General features: G+C 35.8%; 1 protein-coding gene across 5 annotated transcripts in view; it reads left to right on the top strand.

Annotated features, from left to right (window-relative positions):
• Positions 1 to 21,371, top strand: part of LOC120634911 (glycerol kinase) — a 76,243-nt gene that overhangs the window by 16,190 nt on the left and 38,682 nt on the right. For 3 of the 5 annotated variants that reach the window (XM_039905799.1, XM_039905796.1, XM_039905794.1), the window contains exons 2-3: positions 15,935 to 16,017; positions 18,807 to 18,963. In XM_039905799.1, the coding sequence (XP_039761733.1) occupies positions 15,935 to 16,017; positions 18,807 to 18,963 (240 nt within the window). Of the gene's footprint in view, positions 1 to 2,936; positions 3,080 to 15,934; positions 16,018 to 18,806; positions 18,964 to 21,371 lie in introns of those variants that run through there. The other 2 variants (XM_039905795.1, XM_039905797.1) reach the window with 2 other exon arrangements.

Raw genomic sequence — 21,371 nt, 5'->3', positions numbered from 1 at the left:
GTTTTTCCACGACACAAAAAGTAGCCTATGTTATTCTTCGTCTTTTAAACAAACTCTGCTGTTTTTCTACGATACAAAAAAAAAACCTATGTTTCCTCTCTGTCTTTTCATATAACTCTGCAAAAAACCATCTCCAGCTTAGATTATATAGTAATAAATTGTGGGCGTGAAAAAAAGAAAAACATACAAAAAACGCTTACGTATAGATTGCAATTTACTACGTAATAGCGAACTTTACTGCGTAATTTGTCAATAAAAGAATTCTCCTTAATGTTTTTGTGGGCGTTTTATCAAAGTTGGTTTATCTTTAACCGACAAAGTATTGTAATATGATATAGAGCCAATTCAGCAATAAAGATATGTAGTAGATACAACCTACGTACAGCTAAATTACGTTATTATATGTCCATAGAATAATAAGATGATTAATTTATAGTTTAACTAGCGACCCGCTCCGGCTTTGCTCCGGCGCAATATTACTACTGCGTGTGGGGCAGTTTGGAGTGATAAATAATATTATATTGTGTGTATTATAGTGATTGCACACGACCCGTTACGTTGCGGCGACTTTAACAATTTTTAAGTTTTCTTTAGACCAGACAAGCTTCTACATCTTTCATGAGTTTTATTCTACGTTAGTGATGTAGCTACGTCATCGCTTGCCTGAATGAACGTTGGCTGGGCGTAGTTGCTAGCCCCATTCGATCCTCTTAATCTAAGCACATCGGGAAGACTCGATGTTATCAGGATGTGACCAGGGTATGCAGAAAGCAGGTACATGGCATACAATGGAGAAATTCCCCTCCAATACGGGTTATATAAGATAATTTGGGTGTGCAGTGCTTTTGTGCATGTATGAAATGCACGCCACTGCCTGTACTTAATAGCTTTCTGATAGTTGCGACCTGTACTCTCCATACAAAATTTGCGATACACCGAGTGCTCTGTGGTACATGGCATAAAATGGAAAAATTCCCCTCCAATACGGGTTATATAAGATAATTTGGGTATGCAGTGCTTTTGTGCATGTATAAAGTGCACGCCACTACCTGTACTTAATAGCTTTCTGATAGTTGCGACCTGTACTCTCCATACAAAATTTGCGATACACAGAGTTCTCTGTGGTACATGGCATAAAATGTAAAAATTCCCCTCCAATATGGGTTATATAAGATAATTTGGGTATGCAGTGCTTTTGTGCATGTAGCTTTCTGATAGTTGCGACCTGTACTCTCCATACAAAATTTGCGATACACCCAGTGCTCTGTAGGTACAATACTCCTATTTAAAGTCCGAGTGGCAACCCTACTTACCACAGTAAATTATATTAAAGCAGTTTGGAAACTACGAACAAACGTTCGAAACAGCACACACAGATGCTGAGGTGGCACAGATGTACCACCGGTTGCAATTCCAGGGGGTATCCCCTGTCTGTCTAACTGTCTGTCTGTTTGTCTGTCACGTACACTTGGAGGAAATATAAATATTTCAACTCTCTAACTATTACGGTTCATTAGATACAGCTGATGACGGATGAACGGATAGACTGACAGTAGTGAACGTAATTAGTAGTAGGATCCCGTAGGTATCCCTTGCGTACGGAACCCAATAAATGAACTACCTACATTACTTACTAGCTGAGATAAAAAAGTTTTTCAAATTTGACATAAATTACAATCACAACCCCAACACTCCAGTTGAGCGTAGGTAATTATTTTAACAATCGGCAAGGTATTTACGTATCTCGCGACAGGCGTAAATCTTTCAATCACTTCTGCCAAATGTCACTTTTCCATACAATATATTAAAAAAAAGTGACGTTTGACAGCAGTTTTTGCAAAATTTACGCCTCTAGACCCTAGTTTCCATATTGTTTTAGGGGAGATATTTACTGTGCTTCTACACCTTCCATGAGTTACTTATTCTATGGCAATGACGTAGAAGCTACGTCATAGCTTGCCTGAACGGACATTGACCGGGCGTGGCGAGCCCCCTTCGACTATCTTAATGTTCGCGCATATATAATCGATATCATAACTTGATTGCAATCTCATCTAAGCCTGTACATAGTAGCTTATTGTCAGTTTCGACTGGAATCTCCATACAAAATTTGCGCTCCATACAAACCTAGCCCTCGGTATAATATTATATTTTAGAGTGCAGTTGGCAACCCTAATTACACATCGTTGTGCCTTCTGCATCTTATATGAGTTAGTTGATCTATGGTAGTGATGTTTTAGCTACGTCACTTTGCCTGAATGGGCATTGACCATCCCCTTACTCGATCGAGCCTCTTAATGTTAGTGGCACATCGGTAGAGTCCTTTCGTCAATCGAAGTTAAATTGGATAATGATTGTTCTTAAGGGACAGTACTTAATACCGCCATGCTTATTACTGCCGCTAAGCAGCGTTGCTTCGTTTCGGTCTGTAGGGCGTTGTTGCCGGTGTAATTATAGGCACACTAGGCTTAGCATCTACGCCACAGTTTAATGGACACAGGGCGGCACTTAGAACGTGTTCCTTGCATGCACTGTGAAGTGTTGCTATGTTCATAGGCGATGGTTTTCCACTTATTACCAGGTGAGCCGCCTGCGTGGTCCGGCAAATAAGTACTATAAAAAAAAATCTCGTTTATCCCCTTACTGAGTAAATAATAGTAGACACGCTAATCTGGAAAGAATAAGGTAATTTATTAAACCCATACCGTAACCGGCATTACACAGCATCGTTCCGGGTGGTTTATTACACATCTCCATATCCAGGTTCTGTAAAGAACGATTTATATGAAACAATAATTCTACACTGTCTGTGCGTTGCTTACTCTTTGGTAGTGACGTAATAGCTACGTCATCGCTTGCCTGAATGGACACGGGCCGGGCGTGGTGCCGAGCCCCCTTCGAGCCTTCGCTTCATTGTTGCTCGCTCTTTGCGCGGGAAAGCCCGTGTCGCAGCGAATTTAAAAATCGAACGTCGGGCGTTGTTTTTTAATCGCGTGACGCTGGTGTTTCAGAAAGTTTTCAGTGATAAAGTGTAGTTACACATTGCAGATAAATATTTCGATGGTGATAATGGACGAAGGTAAAGGAAAATGTTACAAATTGATTTGATAAATATATAGCGAATGTTTTATTATATCTTTTTCCTATAAGACCAAAGGTATTTTCGCGTTGCATTTTCATGTCGTCTGCGATCATTTAAAACTTCTTTAAAATAGTTCAAGTGTCAGTCTCAATAAGATTGTTTAGATCACTGAGTATAATTCTCTATCAGCTCAACCTGACTGACAAAATCCCACCAAAATCAGATCAGACAAGTTAGTTACTACTATTCAAAATCATACATCCCGTTCAAGGGTCAACTCAAGGGTCTCCCTTGCCCTGGCCTTAAGACCGGTAACGAGGGGATCTTCGAATGCAAAGGGTCCAAATGTTTAGAACATTGGAGATAAAATAATCAATGTTAACTGCTAAATGGAATGATGTGACTACGCACCAGTTCGAGGAACACTTCTAAAGTGGACTGGTTTTTGATGCTTCAATATTAGTCCTGTACACGGTTTCTGTGTGTTCTTAACTCTGTGTATCACGCTTTTGTTCAAATAATCAATTATTTTCAAACTCTTTTTCTTACATATAATATGTAAGTGTGACGTCCCAGCGGTTAGGATTTTTCTCGGGGAGCGAGTTTGATCACCGGCTCGTACCTCAAACCTTTAGGAGTTATGTGCGTTTTAAATTTAAGCAATTAAAATAATGGTTGCTTTAACCGTGAAGGAAAACATCGAAAGGAACCTACATGCGTGGGAGTTCTCCATAACGTTCCCAAAGGCGTGTGAAGTCTACCAATCCGCACTTGGCTAGCGTGGTGGACTGCGGCCTTATCTAGGCGGGCCAACTATTATTTACCAAAAAAAAAATATCAACTGTTTTTTTTAACTTTAAAATGCATATAAAAAATTTAAAAGTTTTTGTATGCATTTTAATTTTATTAAATTGATTTTTCCTCGAAGTGTAGTTAGAAACACTAATATTTATTTTTCAAATCGGTCATCGATCATGTGTTATGAAGAATAAAAATTAACTTGTATTCCCTAAAGGGATATGAGATCGGAAGTACATTATATAATACCTAAAGTGCCGGTGAATTAAAAAGGTATAAAATTTCCTAAAGGTGTGTGACCTTTGTATTTATCTGATAAATATTTATTTCTAATGCTAAATGGAAACAATTTTAACGATTTCTTATCTATAGGTATAGTTGTATTAGTTATAATTCGAGCTTAAAGACATTGACTATTTATTACTGTACTATAAGATAAGTTATCGTTATTAAAGGGAATTAACCTAAATGACTTAGTTTCTAGCTTGGAAAAGCTGTAATAAGTACTTCATTAATGTCCCACTAAGAATACAGGAAGGGCCAAACGGTAGCGATATTTAAAAAATGTGAATAAATATCAAAATACAATGTCAGTAGCGACGACAGTGTTTCTTGGCAATATATCACGTTTGATACGATTTCGATCTATTGGAAATTTAAATATCGCCAGAAATATCGATATATCGATATTTTATTTACAGGGGTAGGGTATCCCTATGACGAGGTCGAATGGTAATTTAACAAAGTGCGCACCAATATACCTCTCGGGAGACTCGAGTCTTAGATTTGCAGTAGAGCTATTTTGTCAATACTTTCATTTCCATATACTTAAACGATATTTTTGACGGACACTCGGGTACCCTATATATACAAATGGTCTTATTATTATTTTTTTACTTTACTAAAGTATATCTGGTATTAAAAAAAATATATTGTCTAAGTTCGTTTGTCTTTCTGTCTGTCTGTCTGTCTGTCTGTCTGTCTGTCTTTGTTCCGGCTAATCGCAGAAATGGCTAGACCTATTTCTACGGGACTTACTTGTTGCACTGCCACACATGTTACAAGGAGTCCATGCGGCATATTGCACGTGTATGTCCGTATACTGTAAATCCACTCGCGTAAGGATACGATGGGAGCCCAACCGGGAGGTAAACGCAGCGTTGGTAGACCACCAAACGAGGTGGAAAGATGACATCAAGCGAGTGGCTTGAAACCGCTGGAAACAAGGCGGTGGGGTATTGGGCCCCAGATATTGGTACTCCCTTCAAGAGACCTATGTCCAGCAATGGACGTCAATCGGTAAAAGTGATGATGGTGACGATGAGTGATGCCATATCCCAATACCCCTTTACAAATCACCTTGTCTATGAATTCAGTTTGTACACGTATATTAAACAGAGTCAGTGATAGCCAAGTGGAAAGTCGGTGATTGACCAGTGGGTAGGACTTCAACTTCACTTTCGGGGGACCGAGTTCGTAACTTAGCAACCACCTCTAAGTTATGTACTTTTTAAGAAATTAAAAATCACTTGCTTCTACGCTGAAGGAAAACATGACTACATAATCTTAATATATATAAATCTCCTGTCACGAAGTTTGTCCGCGATGGACTCCTAAACTACTTAACCGATTTTAAATTAAATTGACACACCGTGAGCAGTCTGGTCCAACTTTAGAGATAGGATAGCTTAGATCTTTAATTAATTATAGTCGCAATTTTATTTTATTGCAAATTATTTGTCTATAATTAATTGACAGTCACATGTTATCTACATACTACTATACTCATTTGAGGCTTAGCGATACTGAATACTTTAAAAACAATATCAAACGCAGACGAAGTCGCGGGCAACAGCTAGTTTTTTTATATTTATCAATAGTATTTTTGTATTCCTGTAATCTGGTTTATGTTAATATGTAGTTATTCGTATGTATCTCTTAAACAGTGTACCCCACCTTTTCGTTTTTCTTTTTAGATTTTTCCTAATCCTAAGGTTGCTTGGCAGAGATCGCTACTTATATATAGGCGATAAGGCCGCCTTTTGTACCCTACTAAATACTTAAATTGTTTGTTCTTTTTTTTGTTTTTCTGAACTGGATGTGGTGTACAAATAAAGAGTATAATGAATAAATAAATACCTAAGAGTTCTAAATATTGTTCTCAATGGTGTGTGAAGTCTACCAATCCGCACTGGACAAGAGTGGTGGACTACGGCCTTGTAGTGGGCCGATAATGGGTTGATATTATGATGATTATGATGTCGAATATAAAAAAAAAAAATTGGTTTTACTAAATTTACCTGTTTCTACCGGCGGCGATCTAATTAAATTTTAGAACACAAACGCTACTATTGTGACCTGAATATGATAGTTAGATATATTCCCTCGCGGACTTTTTTTTAGGTAATAAAGAGTACTTTAATCATGTAATACATATTGTTATAGATTGAAAGTCGTACGACGGAAAATTACAGACCAACAACAATAATAATAGACGCAGTAAAGATTAGAAAATTAGCTTAAATCTCTATTATCGTGATATAAGGCGTACTGTGTGTAATGCCTCGTACGATCACAGATAAGCCAAGGTCAAAGTAGGTAAATAGATATACTCTACATGTTTAATAAATACGCGGCTTGTGACTATTAAAACAACTTAGGAGTTATATCCGAGGCGACTGGTTATTGATGATAACTTTATAATCTCTCGACGATCTCCTTGGCGCAGCGGTGGGCGCCGTGGATTCAAGTTGGAATTTATAATTTCTGAATTTTCTCTGGTCTGGTCTTGTGGAAGGCTTCTGGCGTAGCTAGTTACCTACCGACCAAGCCGTGCCGATGACGCGTAGAAACGGATTAGGGGTATGTTTATAATATAAATGCATCATTACTTACAGCTGCCGGTGCGGTTGCAGTCAAGGGCTAACTTGTAGAGAGATAAAAAAAAACCTATGTTACTCTACGTCGTTTCAACTAACTCTATGCCAAAAATCAAGTCGATTGGACAAATAAACGAGCACAAATAAATAAATTATTAAAGATGCTTTAAAAAAAAAAAACAAAGGCGACCGAAGTGGCGGGCAACAGTATATTAATAAAAATAATAATAAATATACTACGACAATACACACATCGTCACCTAGCCCCAAAGTTAGCGTAGCTTGTGTTATAGGTAACTAAGATGACTCATGAATATTTTTATGAATTAGATATACATAAATACTAAGAAAATACATATAAACACCCAGACACTGAGCAACACTTATTCTCATCACACAAACATTTTCCAGTTGTGGGAATCGAACCCACGGCCTTGGACTCAGAAAGCAGGGTTGCTGCCCACTGCGCCAGTCGGCTGTCAAAAAATGCCATGCGCCTCGCCGAAAAGACAAAGACAGTTTATCTCAATGGCAGAACGATTTTCAAATTATGTATAAGGTGGCCTTATGTGAATATAGTGTAATATAGTAGAAAATAAATAAGTAGGTGTATAGTAATCAAGAACCACATATAGGTACGTACTACGCAGAACTGTAGGACATAAACTCATAACTATATGTCACAACTCAATTGTAATGGATCATTTGCCGTGTTTACCGCAACCCACACACCTCAGGGTTAGTCACACAGACTCACACAGACAGACATAGTTATGTTTATATCTAAAGGACTTGAGGTTTTCTAAAGACTCCCATTCACAGGCGATTCCAGGAACCCAGTTGAAAAAGTAAACTGACATTAGCTTGCTTGGTCGCGTGTAGTTTTAACGGTAGACTTGGGCCTTAGATGTGCTTTACTTAGGTTTCTTTGCCAGCCAGCTTGCGTCCTTATCGCGGCGTTGAAGCTTGAGTTCTCGGTAGAATGGGGTCTAGGATTTCCTTTAGATAGGTTTTGTCGACGACCAATTTGCGTCCTTATCGTGGCGTTCAAGCTTGCGTCCTCGGTAGAATGGGGTCTTAGATTTCCTTAAGATAGGTTTCGCCGACTACCCACTTGCGTCCTTATAGCTGTGTTCAAGCTTGCGTCCTCGGTAGAATGGGACCTTAGATGTTCTTTAGAAAGGTTTCGTCCCCGACCAATTTGGCGTCCTTATAACGGCGTTGAAGCTTGTGTCCTCGGTAGACTAGAGCCTTAGATGTCCTTTAGATACATAAAAAAAAAAAAAAAAAAAAATAGATTTCGACGACGATCAACTTGCGTCCTTAAAGCGGCGTTCAAGCTTGCGTACTAGGTAGAATGGGGCCTTAGATTTCCTTTAGATAGGTTTCGTTCCCGACCAACTTGCCTCCAAATCGCGGCGTTCAAGCTTGCTTCCTCGGTAAAATGGTGTCTTAGTTGTCCTTTAGTACATTTTTGTTTAAATTTAATACTTCAAGGTTTGTCTCATAAAAAGATGTGTCCATTCCAATCAGGTTTATTGCAAGCGAAGTCGATTACAAGTGAAACCGGTTTAATAATAATTCGCTCGCTGAATTTTGCACCGTACGTCCACGTTTGTTGTACCTACTCGTTAACGAAAGAGAATGTGACCCTGAGAACGGTATTTTCCTAGAGGATTTACATATATATGTTAGCGGTACATATATATGATAGCCTGCTGTAGTAATTTTACCGGTAAATTACAAAAATTATAAAAACCGGCTAGTGCCGAGTGCGAATCGGAGTCGCCCAACGAGGGCTCGGTAATGTAATAGGAATCGAGTCGCGCCATTTTTCGGTCTTAATTTAAACTTTCCCTAATTATAATCCCCGATTTCCCTTATTATTGAGATTCATTAAGTTATAAAATTATGTTTGCTTTGTTACGTAGATGATCACGTATAGCTACGTTTAAATTCAAAAGTTGAAGTGAGTTTTTAATCCTTTCTTATTGAATTGCATAAACTTTTGGCCCCGTTTGACCATCATTTTTTTATTCCAATGGCGTTGGACCATTATTATATATAACTGTTCCAAATTTGGTGTCTTATGTTTTGGTGCTTTGATGGGTACTATGAAAATAACTGAGTAAGACGGACGGACGGATGGACAGACAGACAGACGGACACCAAAGTTTTTTCTCTTGAGGTGCAAAACCAAATCACCTTGAATCACTCAAATCGGGATATCGACGAAACTTACGGGTTGAATTCAGTACCCAATATTCTACTATACTATACTATACTATACTATACTATACTATACTATACTATACTATACTATACTATTTTTTTTCCATTTCATCAGATATGTTATTCATATGCAACACTTATTAGTTATTTTGTATTTATTTCTCCATTCTCCTGTTCAAATACTAAGCAGCGAGGTGACGTAAGAAAACTACAGCTGTAAATAAATTACCGGTACTTTATATCTACTTTATTTATGACAAGGTAAAAAAGCGGTTATTGGTCAACACCAATAACCGCTTTTTTACCTAGAGGCAACCCTCTATAGGTTTACTGTCGTGACCAGTGTGTGTATGTGTTTGTGTGTGGGTGTGTGTGTGTGTGTGTGTCTATCTATTTTTATTTCTGTGCCATCGCATTTCCCGATTTTGATTTTGTTTTTATTGTTTGAACGGTGAACAGTTTGAAGAGTTCTTAGTGATGTTTGATGAAAATAGGTCCACGGTACAAGATGGCCGCTCCCAAAAAATGGCAGATGGCAAGTACCTACCTAGGTCCATAACAATACGAAATGCCATTATAAAAGATATCGATCAAAATATGTCTACAGTGTAAAGTTATGATTTGGTACGTAACATAGTGATAACTTGATATGAATGCATATCAGTCAAATATACGGCCATGAGACACGATTATCTACGTTCCTAAGATATATATGTTATCTGCAGATGACTTTTCTTTTTATACGTTAGTTACAAGTTATCTGTTGGGCAAGTTCTGAAGGTAATTTTGGATCTAACAATGCGTACGTTTAAACAATGTGTTAAAACACATTTATTACAGCGAGTTTATTATTGACGGCCGATTGGCGCAGTGGGCAACGACCCTGCTTTCTGAGTCCAAGGTCGTGGGTTCGATTCCCACAACTGGAAAATGTTTGTGTGATGAACATGAATGTTTTTCAGTGTCTTGGTGTTTATCTGCATATTATAAGTATTTATATGTCCATTTTATCTTTACTTTCTGTTTAATTTAATTCCAAGTTGTGTACACATACTTTGGGTTGGAGCTTAGAACAAAACTTGTTATTACTTATATTTAGATCTACTTTTAGTTATTACCTGTTTTGTGTACCTAATAACAATAAACAAAACAAAAAATAAAAAAACTAACAGAATCTTAGAAAACTAGTTAAGGCGTGCAGAGGCGGCCTTTATTAAAAATTGTAAAAAGATTAAGATGAAAATGTTTGAAGTCAAAAGAAAAAGTAAAGCAGTTATGGGATAACTTTACTTATTAAAAATTAACGCTGAAGAATTCGCGGTAAACCGCAAGCTCTCAACACATACGAGAAGCTATTGTGGTTTAAGTTAGCAGATAGATAGTCGGTATTTAGAACGTAGAAAAATGATAGTTAAATTATAAAATGTTTAAGGTGGAAAATGTTTATGGTGGAGGGGAGTACAGAGTTTCTTTCTGACTTCGTCTCAGTAGAATCTGCCTTATGTAACGGTGGTAGAGTCACTATAAACAGACGGATTTGGCGTTTCTACAGTACCTTTTTATCCATTAAAAATAACAATTCCCGCGGGATTTTTAGAAAAATCGAAACTTGGATCAAACCAGCTGTTTTGTTTTTTTTACGCGTTTAATACGTTTTTTTACATATCTCGTGGAAATAGTTTCTTTTCCCGGGATAAAAATTATCCAACTAGCTCTATGTCAAAAGTCTAGTTGATTTCATAAAGCTGAAGAGTTTGTTTGTTTGGACAACTGGAAAATGTTTGTGTGATGAACATGAATGTTTTTCAGTGTCTTGGTGTTTATCTGCATATTATAAGTATTTATATGTATTATATTCATAAAACAATATTCATCAGCTATCTCAGTACCCATAACACAAGCTACGCTTACTTTGGGGCTAGATGGCGATGTGTGTATTGTCGTAGTATATTTATTTATTTACCCTGCTTTCTGAGTCCAAGGTTGTGGGTTCGATGCCCACAACTGGAGAATGTTTGTGTGATGAACATGAAAGTTTTTCAGTGACTGGTTATTTATATGTATATTATAAGTTATATTTTACATTATTCATAATGAAAAAGTTCATCAGTCATCTTAGTACCCATAATACAAGCTACGCTCACTTTGGGGCTGGATGGCGGTGTGTGTATTGTCGTATATTTACTAATTTTTAATTTTTTTTTTTATTTATTAACTATTTAATTGATGAATTTCTTAATGACAAGGTCGGTTGGAAGCACACCGCTCCGCTTCCATCTCTCGCAAGCTATAATAATTATTGTAAAAATGATCATTTTGACAAGAGCAATTGCTGAGTTTCTTGCTGACACTTCTCGGTATCCGCCTTCCGAACCTGTGGTAGTCACTACAAACAGGCAGATTTCACGTTTCAAAAATGCTCGTATTTAGGCTTATTTGAAATAAATTAATTTCAAATTCTTGACTACGATTTCATGTATAATATACCTAACTATATTTTTGGTGGTAGGTATCTCAACTTTTCGCAGCTATTTTACTTATAGAAGAACACAGCATATTAAAACAGTACTTGGTCGGGTTCGAATACAGTATATTCATTGTTACGATTTACCATCTCTTTTTTCCTTTTTTGATGCATTGCCGAGTCGTCGAGTTCACCATAAATAAAATTTTATATTTTTATTAAAGTGATGTGTTAGATTAGTGGGCAAGGCCCCGGCTTTCCTTTCGGGGTACCGAGTTCGATCCCCGGTCGGTACGCACCTCTTAAAGAAGTATATCGTGAGGTAACCTGCATTCCTGAGAGTTCTCCATAATGTTCTCAAGGGCGTGTGAATCTTGCACGCACTTGGTGAACTACTACAGCACGGTAAATTGTATAAGCTTTCGGCCTAAACTCTTTTCATTCTGAGAGGAGACGTGTGATCTGTAGTGGGCCGATTATGATGATGATGATTAAAATGTTTTCCCCTGCATTTGTAAGAAATCTCAGTATAAATAAATATACTACGACAATACACACATCGCCATCTAGTCCCCAAAGTAAGCGTAGCTTGTGCTATGGATACTAAGATAACTGATGAATTATAAAGAAGTTATAAAAACAAAAATTGTACCTACACAATATTATGTGTAGTATTTTTCATTTTGTCACAAAAAAAAATACAAAAATGTACTTAGTCGCAAAGTTTAATCTATGTATAAATCCATTTCGAAGATTTTTGATTGCATAACACGAGCCATTTGTAATCTTAAGTACCTAAAATGCATCACGCTGGAAGTTGTGACTGATAACTTTAGTTTTGCTATCCTTACTAATAATAACGCACCTCAAGTAGACACACATGTTGTAATTTTTTTGTTGACTGTAGACTTGTTTTTGTAGACTTTAAATTATACTTAATTTTGATTTATATAACTTTGATCTACTTATTTATTTCAATTTGTATAAGCGCTAGTAGTAATACTAGTAACTTACTAGGATGACCCCAATTTCAATGTACTATTTTGCTGTACGAAACGAAATAAATATTTTTAATTTTAATTTTTAATTATATACTAGCGGTCCCCCACGACTTCGTCCGCGTATAAAACAACCTTAAAAGATAGACATATGCTGTCGCGGACTTTTTTTTAGAACTTTCAAAGAGGGACAACATAGTCATAACTGATTTTATCGAAACTACCGTTTTCGCAGCGCACGCAGCGAAAGTTCTCACTAGGCAAAACCCCCTGATTTACAAACATTCTTCATCAAACAACACAGCTCTGTTTGGTCTTAGCGTGACGACGACAGCCTTTTGCCTTTTTCGATAAAACGGCTATCCAAAACTGAAATAATTTTTCAAATCGGACTAGTAGTTCATCGCGTCCAAGTAAACAAACAAACAAACAAACAAACAAACTCTTCAGCTTTATATATTTGTATTAGATGTGAAATCAACTAGACTTTTGACATAGAGCTAGTTGGATAATTTTTATCCCGGGAAAAGAAACTATTTCCACGAGATTTGTAAAAAAACGTATTAAACGCGAAAAAAACAAAACAGCTGGTTTGATCCAAGTTTCGATTTTTCTAAAAATCTCGCGGGAATTGTTAGTTTTAATGGATAAAAAGGTACTTTAGAAACGCCAAATCCGTCTGTTTATAGTGACTCTACCACCGTTACATAAGGCAGACTCTACTGAGACGAAGTCAGAAAGAAACTCTGTACTCCCCTCCACCATAAACATTTTCCACCTTAAACATTTTATAAGCGGAGCTTGCGGTTTACCGCGAATTCTTCAGCGTTAATTTTTTAATAAGTAAAGTTATCCCATAACTGCTTTACTTTTTCTTTTGACTTCAAACATTTTCATCTTAATCTTTTTACAATTTTTAATAAAGGCCGCCTCTGCACGCCTTAACTAGTTTTCTAAGATTCTGTTAGTTTTTTTATTTTTTGTTTTGTTTATTGTTTATTGTTATTAGGTACACAAAACAGGTAATAACTAAAAGTAGATCTAAATATAAGTAATAACAAGTTTTGTTCTAAGCTCCAACCCAAAGTATGTGTACACAACTTGGAATTAAATTAAACAGAAAGTAAAGATAAAATTATATATAATATATAATTTCCCTAAAGATTATGTGGAATAGTGCTTAATAATTTGATTTTTAAAAATATTTATCCTTTTCTTAAAAATGCCAATATTACGATTACTTGATACTAAATCATTATAAAGGCGGCACATGCGAACGATGGGATTGTAAAAGGAAGTGTTGTTCTTGTAGACACTTAGGACAACAAAGGGTTTTAATATTTTAATCTGATGTTAACGCGAGTATTTATAGTAATGAGCGAGAGTAAGACGGAAGAATTGTTTCTTGCGTTCTGTGTGCAATAACGAATTAAAACAAAACGTCCAACCTCCATATAACACTATGGATTTTAGTAAAACTTTTTAGGCGAGGTCAAACCACGGCATCCTGCTTTCATGTATGCGACCAGTTACAAACATTCTTCTAATGGATGCGTTTTGTTATTGGTCGCCTCATGAGCCTATAGTTACACCAACTACCCAACTCCTCAGAGTGGAAGGCAGCGATGCTGCTACGCGGCAGACATAAGAATGGCATGGACGAGCTCTGTCTCAAAAAACTACTGTAACTAATTCGGTTACATGTTGTATATATTTTAATATACAACGTGTAACCGAATTAGGAAATATTGTTGAGGGAAGCATTAGTACATTTCATTAGGGATCACCCTGTAAAAATATTAAATCAAAAGAAGCCTAGTTATTTTTATTACAAACGAATTAAACATATTCGAAGTGTGACAACCCTAATGAAGAAACAAGACCGACACGCGCATTGTACCTACTCTACGCAACACGTACCTGATAAAGAGTCATTTGGTTTTATGTTTGCATGTGACGTAAGAGCTGAATCGGATTTCTTTTAGTGATAATTATGGCAGTGGTTTACTCAAAAACTATAAGGTTTCCGGTTTCACAGATAAGTCTCAAAGAGAGAACATAATGTACCTCTAAAGCCCGTGAAGTAATATTTCGATTTTGATTTACACGTTCTACAATACATAGAATAAAAAAAAAATGAAGTTAAAAAAAGAAAAGAAGTATTTATTTCGTTTGACCTAGATTCATGAGTTTGCCAATTATTTTGGGCTGAAGCCATAAGAGTAGGTTATAAAACCTAACTATAAGCTTGTGTTATGGGTAGGTATTATGATGACTGAGGAATATTTTTATTAATAAAACCGACTGGCGCATTGGGAAGCGACCCTGCTTTCTGACTCCACGGCCGTGGGTTCGATTCCCACAACTGGAAAATGTTTGTGTGATGAACATGAATGTTTTTCAGTGTCTGGGTGTTTATCTGTGTATTCTAAGTGTTTATGTATATTGTTCATAAAAATATTCATCAGTCATCTTAGTACCCATAACACAAGCGACGCTTACTTTGGGGCTAGATGGCGATGTGTATTTATGGTCGTAGTATATTTGTTTATTTATCTCTCTGGCACCATGCCCGAAATTGGTCAGGGAAAACTCTATATTTTTGTAGTAGGTACCTACTTAATGTAACATTAAATACATGAGATAAGCAGTGTATTATATGAGTATGGTATTATATAGCGTATGATAACATTTCTTAGGCTTATGTGATAAAAACCAAGTCTAATCACTAATGTTAAGTGTTGACATCCGCGAGATTATCTGCGTCACATTAATTAGTATTTTACAAGCTACATAGCTTTAATTATTAATTATATTATTTTATGTCTCGGGTGTGGATTTTTTTATGAACTACTTGGCTGTGTTGGAGACTTTGCCCGTGTGCAATCTCTCTCTAATAAATAGATTTAATGTATGTACAAATACTACCAACTTTATGTAATTAAAAAAACCGGCTAAGTGCGAGTCGTACTCGCGTACAAAGGATTCACGGCTATTATCTATACGATTAATATTAATTTTATTTACATTTAATTACTTAATTTTAAGGTGAATATATAATTAATTGTTATGTTAATCTTTAAAATGTTTACGTGTTGCCTTTATAAATATCGAGCAAAAAACAAGCAAAATGATCTCGTTAGTTGTATAGGAGCCTCCTTTATTCAATTTAATAATATATTATTTAGTTTCACATCATCTATGAAAATTTTATCAAACTAGCACAGTTCATGAGACGCAACCTGGTGGCAGACAGCCAGGCGGACGGACATCGGAGTCTCTGTAACAGGGTCCCGTTTTGCCCCTAAAATGGGGTTAAACGGTGACAATGTATCAGAATATATTAGTATGAAAGACTTCTAACACTTCATCTGGTGGGCAACTACCAAAACCCATCTCATTCTAAGAGGAGACCCTCGCCATGGAGTGGGACGGTAATGGGTTGATAAAACTGTTTTAAAAGTGCGGTTTTTTTTTTCAGGTGACGACATGCCTGTTAGGGACGGCGCCAAAAGGTCCCTGATAGGCGTCATCGACGATGGAACAAAGACAGTCAGATTTGTGGTAAGTAGCCAGATTAAAAAAACCGGTGGTAAGTACACTACTGACAGATTGATTCGATGTGCTAAAAGATACAGCTTCTTTGAAATAAACACATTTGTAACTTGGTTTGTCCCGCTGCTCCAGCCTACTGGATTCAAAAATGTAATAAAAATATAGCCAATTAGCCGTTGGCCGCGATTACTTCGACAATTTTTTTTAATAAAAAAAATCGGTATAATATTCGAAGTAAGCTGATAGACAGACAAAGGACTTTTTATCCCAGAAAAGCGTTGATTGAAGCGGGTGACTTTCCCGGTGCATTTAAAGATTTAAAAATGAGTTTATGATATTTCCTCGAGTTTTCAGTAAAAGACTTAGGAAAAAAAATTATCATCTTTATCACCATCAACCGATAGACGTCCACCGCTGGACATGGTATTTTGTAGGGAGTTCAAAATTACAAGGTTTTGTGCAGTTTGTGCCGGCTGTCCACCCCGTTGGGAGTCTACCAACGCTGCGTTTACCGAGGTGCGAGGTCGCAATTCCACCACCTTGGGCACCCAACGCACATCTGTTCTTCGAGCTATGTGCAGTGGCGTGCACAGGGTTTTTGACCAGGTTATCCATAAAGAAGGAAAATGGCATAAACATGAAAATTCCTTCCCCTTTATGAACTATACAAAAATTCTAGTAGTAATTCTAGTAGGCAGTGCTTTGAAGGGGCTCCAGACGCGCATCCTCTCCGGCGGAGACGAGTGGGAAGAAGACGGAGGCAATTTGCCGGCGGCGGGTAGCTATTGGGCTAGCTACCGGTCACTAAGCAAGTCTCTCTTCTATCTTGGGGTTCAAGCTGTCCTGATCCTGTTTTGAGCCTCGCCAGCGCGGGAGCCCCAGTGATCTGTTGGGGTGGTTGGTAGACGTCCGGGAGGTATACAACGGGTGCCCCGGGCGTCTAACAAAGCCAACAAGGGCCACCTCCGTCCAGCCCAAAGGTCGGAGGTAGCAATAAAGCTTTTCCACCACGCCAAAAAAAGATAAAAAAAAAAGGGTATGCAGTGCTTTTGCATGTACGAAGTGTACGCCACTGGCTATGTGCCCCGCCCATTGCCACTACAGCTTCGCGAATCGTTGAACTATGCCGGAACTGCAGTGAAGAAGATACGCCACATGACGGACATAGAAACTGCTAGGCTAGTCTATTTAAGTTACTTTCACAGCATTATGTCTTAATATATAAACTACTCAGATTTTGTTTCCTTTAATATAATAATATTTACTTGTTTTTAAATTTTATTTCATTTATAATACTAAATACCTACTACCTAGGTAGTTGCTTCTTAAATAGTTTTAAATGACAATGTGAGATGGTGATAACAAAAAAAAACCGGCTAAGTTTGTGGTGGGCTTCTTCTTACACCAGGGCGTGTTTGGAACCCACGAAGCTTTTTTAAGTTGACGAATTTAGTTATCGCCATCAACACACTTCTTTGTCATATTTTTACATGTAGTAATGTACGCATCAAAAGTGCTATCTATGTGCCTATTTGAATAAAGAAATATTTAACTTTGACTTTGGTTTAACAATACATACCCTATAATATCTATCTACATAATCTTAACACAATTCTATAGAAGTTAGCACGCTCACTTAATTATCGTGTATTTGTCAGACATGACCGGTTCTCTACGTGACTAGTAGATACAAAGTTATATAACTTATTGTTATTGAATTGAATGGTAAATATTATATATGTATATGCATTTTATATATGCATTATATCATCATCATCATATCAACGGATAGACGTCCACTGCTGGACATAGGTCTTTTGTAGGGAGTTCCAAATTCCACGGTTCTGTGCCGCTTGGATCCAGCGGCTACCTGCGACGCGCTTAATGTCGTCTATACACCTCGTTGGGGGTCGACCAACGCTGCGTTTACCAGTGCGAGGCTGCCATCCTAGCACCTTTGGACGCCAACGTTTATCCTTTCTCTGATTTAACTTTAATGGGAAGTATCTATTATGATACAAACGCATATATAATATGAGTCTTGTAAAACTTTAATCTTCTCTTCAGTGGAAGGTTCCCGAAAACACTTCCAATCGCGGGTCAATCATAGCCCAGAATGGTAGTCGTGGCCACTAGACTTCACTCTTAATCACTTGTATCGCTTTGAAGTTACTTTGTCTCTCTTTCGGTTAATACTAACTCCCTTTAATACAACTTATCCGAGGGCTGGAACCTTCTTTACTCAGAGATCGTTAAAATGATCGTGAAACATTTTGACATATATGACTATTCTCGGAATTACCTTGTTATATAATAATAAATATACACATAAATACTTATAATATACATACATAAACACCCAGACACTGAAAAACCCACGGCAAAAACCAAAAAATCGAACCCACGGCCTTGGACTCAGAAAGCAGGGTCGCTGCCCACTTCGCCAGTCGGCCGACATATGATACATATATAGCCGATTGGTCAGTGGGTAGGACTTCGACTTCACTTTCGGAGGGCCCAGATCTAACTTTTCTAAGTAATGTGCGTTTTAAGTAATAAATATATCACTTGTTTCAACGGTGAAGGAAAACATCATGAGAGATTATTCATCACATGATTATTATTATTATTAAATTAATTACTACATAATGTTCTCAAAGGTGTGTGGAGTTCACCGATCCGCACTGGGCCAGCGTGGTGGTCTATGGCCTTAACTCTTTCTGGTTCTGGGAGGAGACCCGTGCCCTGTAGTGGGCTGGTAATGGGAAGATATGATGATGATGATGATTGTTTCACAGATATACGAAGCGGAACGGTCTGAAGAGCTAGCTGCGTACCAGCTGGATAAAACTGAAGCTCAACCCCAGGAGGGATGGTACGAACAGGATCCTAAGGAGATTATACACCACGTCAAAGCTTGCGCCGATAACGCAATCGAGCAGTTAACTGAGTTAGGTAAGATATCCGGGTTCCCGGGCGTCTAGCTAAGCCAACAAGAGACGATCGTGCTTGTTTTTAGTTCGACTATATCCCCTTTTTATGTAACCGATTCTAACCTATGGTTCAAGACTTGGTTCTTAACCGTTCTTACAATCAAAATGGAAAAATGAAAAGACTAATTTTGAACACACGTCTTCTAGAAAAATACACAATTTTTTTGTAATGTCCAGAGTAGGCTATTGATACCTCCTTTTAGAATGGGAAATGGGGGAGGGAGGGAGGGGATGCGCACACCTTCGTCTTTCAAAAATATGGAACATATCCGAATTTTTTTAAGTTACACTTCTTTTGGCGCGTAAGGGAAAAATCTTCTTCTCAGACGGTTCGCTCTTGTCAGAGCGGTCGTGGTCGTCACTTAAGGGTTGCGGCACCCTTGACTATCCGTCGCCACTCCTCTCTGGCAGCTGCCTTTCTAAGACACTCATGTAAGGGGACAGCCACTGCAGTCTTTATTTGGTCAGCCCATCTCATAGGCGATCTTCAGCGTGACACTTCACAATAAATAGACACCCTGAAGTTAGCTATAAGGTTTGACAGTGTACACTTTCAATTGACAAAATCTGCGGGCGCTTTTCGGTGATTCTATTGATTCAATTGTAATAAATCTCAAATTTTAATGTTGTTTGTCCGATAGTGAGTCTATTAATATTATAAAAATATATAAGTCTATTAATAATATATATGTATTGTACTTATGTACATTATATACTTACTTATATTATATACTAAAGTACATTTTGTACTTAAGTACATTATATACTTAGCTACATTATATACATATGTACATTATATACTTTAATACATTATATTTTTAAGTACATTATATACCGAAATACATTATATACTTACTTAAATTATATACTTAAGTACATTATTTACTTATTTATATTATATACTTTAATACATTATATACTTATGTACATTATTTACTTAAGTACATTATATACCGAAATACATTATATACTTACTTAAATTATATACTAAAGTACATTATTTAATTAAATACATAATTTACTTATGTACATTATATACTTTAATATATTATATACTTAAGTACATTATTTACTTATTTATATTATATACTTTAATACATTATATACTTATGTACATTATTTACTTAAGTACATTATATACCGAAATACATTATATACTTACTTAAATTACATATTAAGTATATAATGTTCTTAAGTAAATAATGAACTTAAGTATATAAAGTATTTAAGTATATAATGTATTCAGATATATAATATACATAAGTATATAATGGATTTAAGTATAAAATGTATTTAAGTATATAATGTACCTAAGTATATAATATACTTAAGAATATAATGTACCTAAGTATATAATGTACTTAAGAATATAAAAAATCAAAGTATATAATGTACTTAAGTATATAAGTTATTAAGTATATAATGTTCTTAAGTAAATAATGAACTTAAGTATATAATGTATTTAAGTATATAATGTACTAAAGTATATAATGTACTAAAGTAATTAATGTACTAAAGTATATAATGTATTCAATTATAATGTATTTAAGTATATAATGTATTTAAGGAAATTATGTACTTGAGTATATAATGTACTTAAGTATATAATGTACTAAAGTTTATAATGTACTAAAGTAATTAGTGTACTAAAGTATATAATGGATGAAAGTATATAATGTACTTAAATACATTATATACTTTCATCCATTATATACTTTAGTACACTAATTACTTTAGTACATTATATACTTTAGTACATTATATACTTAAGTACATTATTTATTTAAGTACATTATATTTAAGTACATTATATACTTAAATACTTATATACTTAAGTAAATTATATATTTGAATACATTATATACTTAAATACTTATTTACTTAAGTACATTATATACTTGAATACATTATATACTATAATACATTATATACTTAAGTACATTATTTACTTAAGTATATTATATTCTTAAGTACATTATATACTTAAAAACATAATGTATTTAAGTTTAAAATGTATTTAAGTATATAATTTACCTAAGTATATAATATACTTAAGAATATAATGTACCTAAGTATATAATGTACTTAAGAATATAATATACTTAATATATAATGTACTAAAGTATATAATGTACTTAAGTATATATTGTACTAAAGTATAAAAGTATTTAAGTATATAATGTACTTAAGTAAATAATGTACTTAAGTATATAATGTTTTTAAGTATATAATGTACTTAAGTATATAATGTACTTAAGTATATAATGTATTCAAATATATAATGTACTTAAGTAAATAAGTATTTAAGTATATAATGTATTTAAGTATATAATGTACTTAAGTATATATTGTACTAAAGTATAAAAGTAT

This window comes from Pararge aegeria, chromosome 25, assembly GCF_905163445.1.
Source record: "Pararge aegeria chromosome 25, ilParAegt1.1, whole genome shotgun sequence".
Classification (NCBI taxonomy): domain Eukaryota; kingdom Metazoa; phylum Arthropoda; class Insecta; order Lepidoptera; family Nymphalidae; genus Pararge; species Pararge aegeria.
Note: the sequence above shows the minus strand (reverse complement) of the source record. Positions and strands in the feature narration are given on the sequence as shown.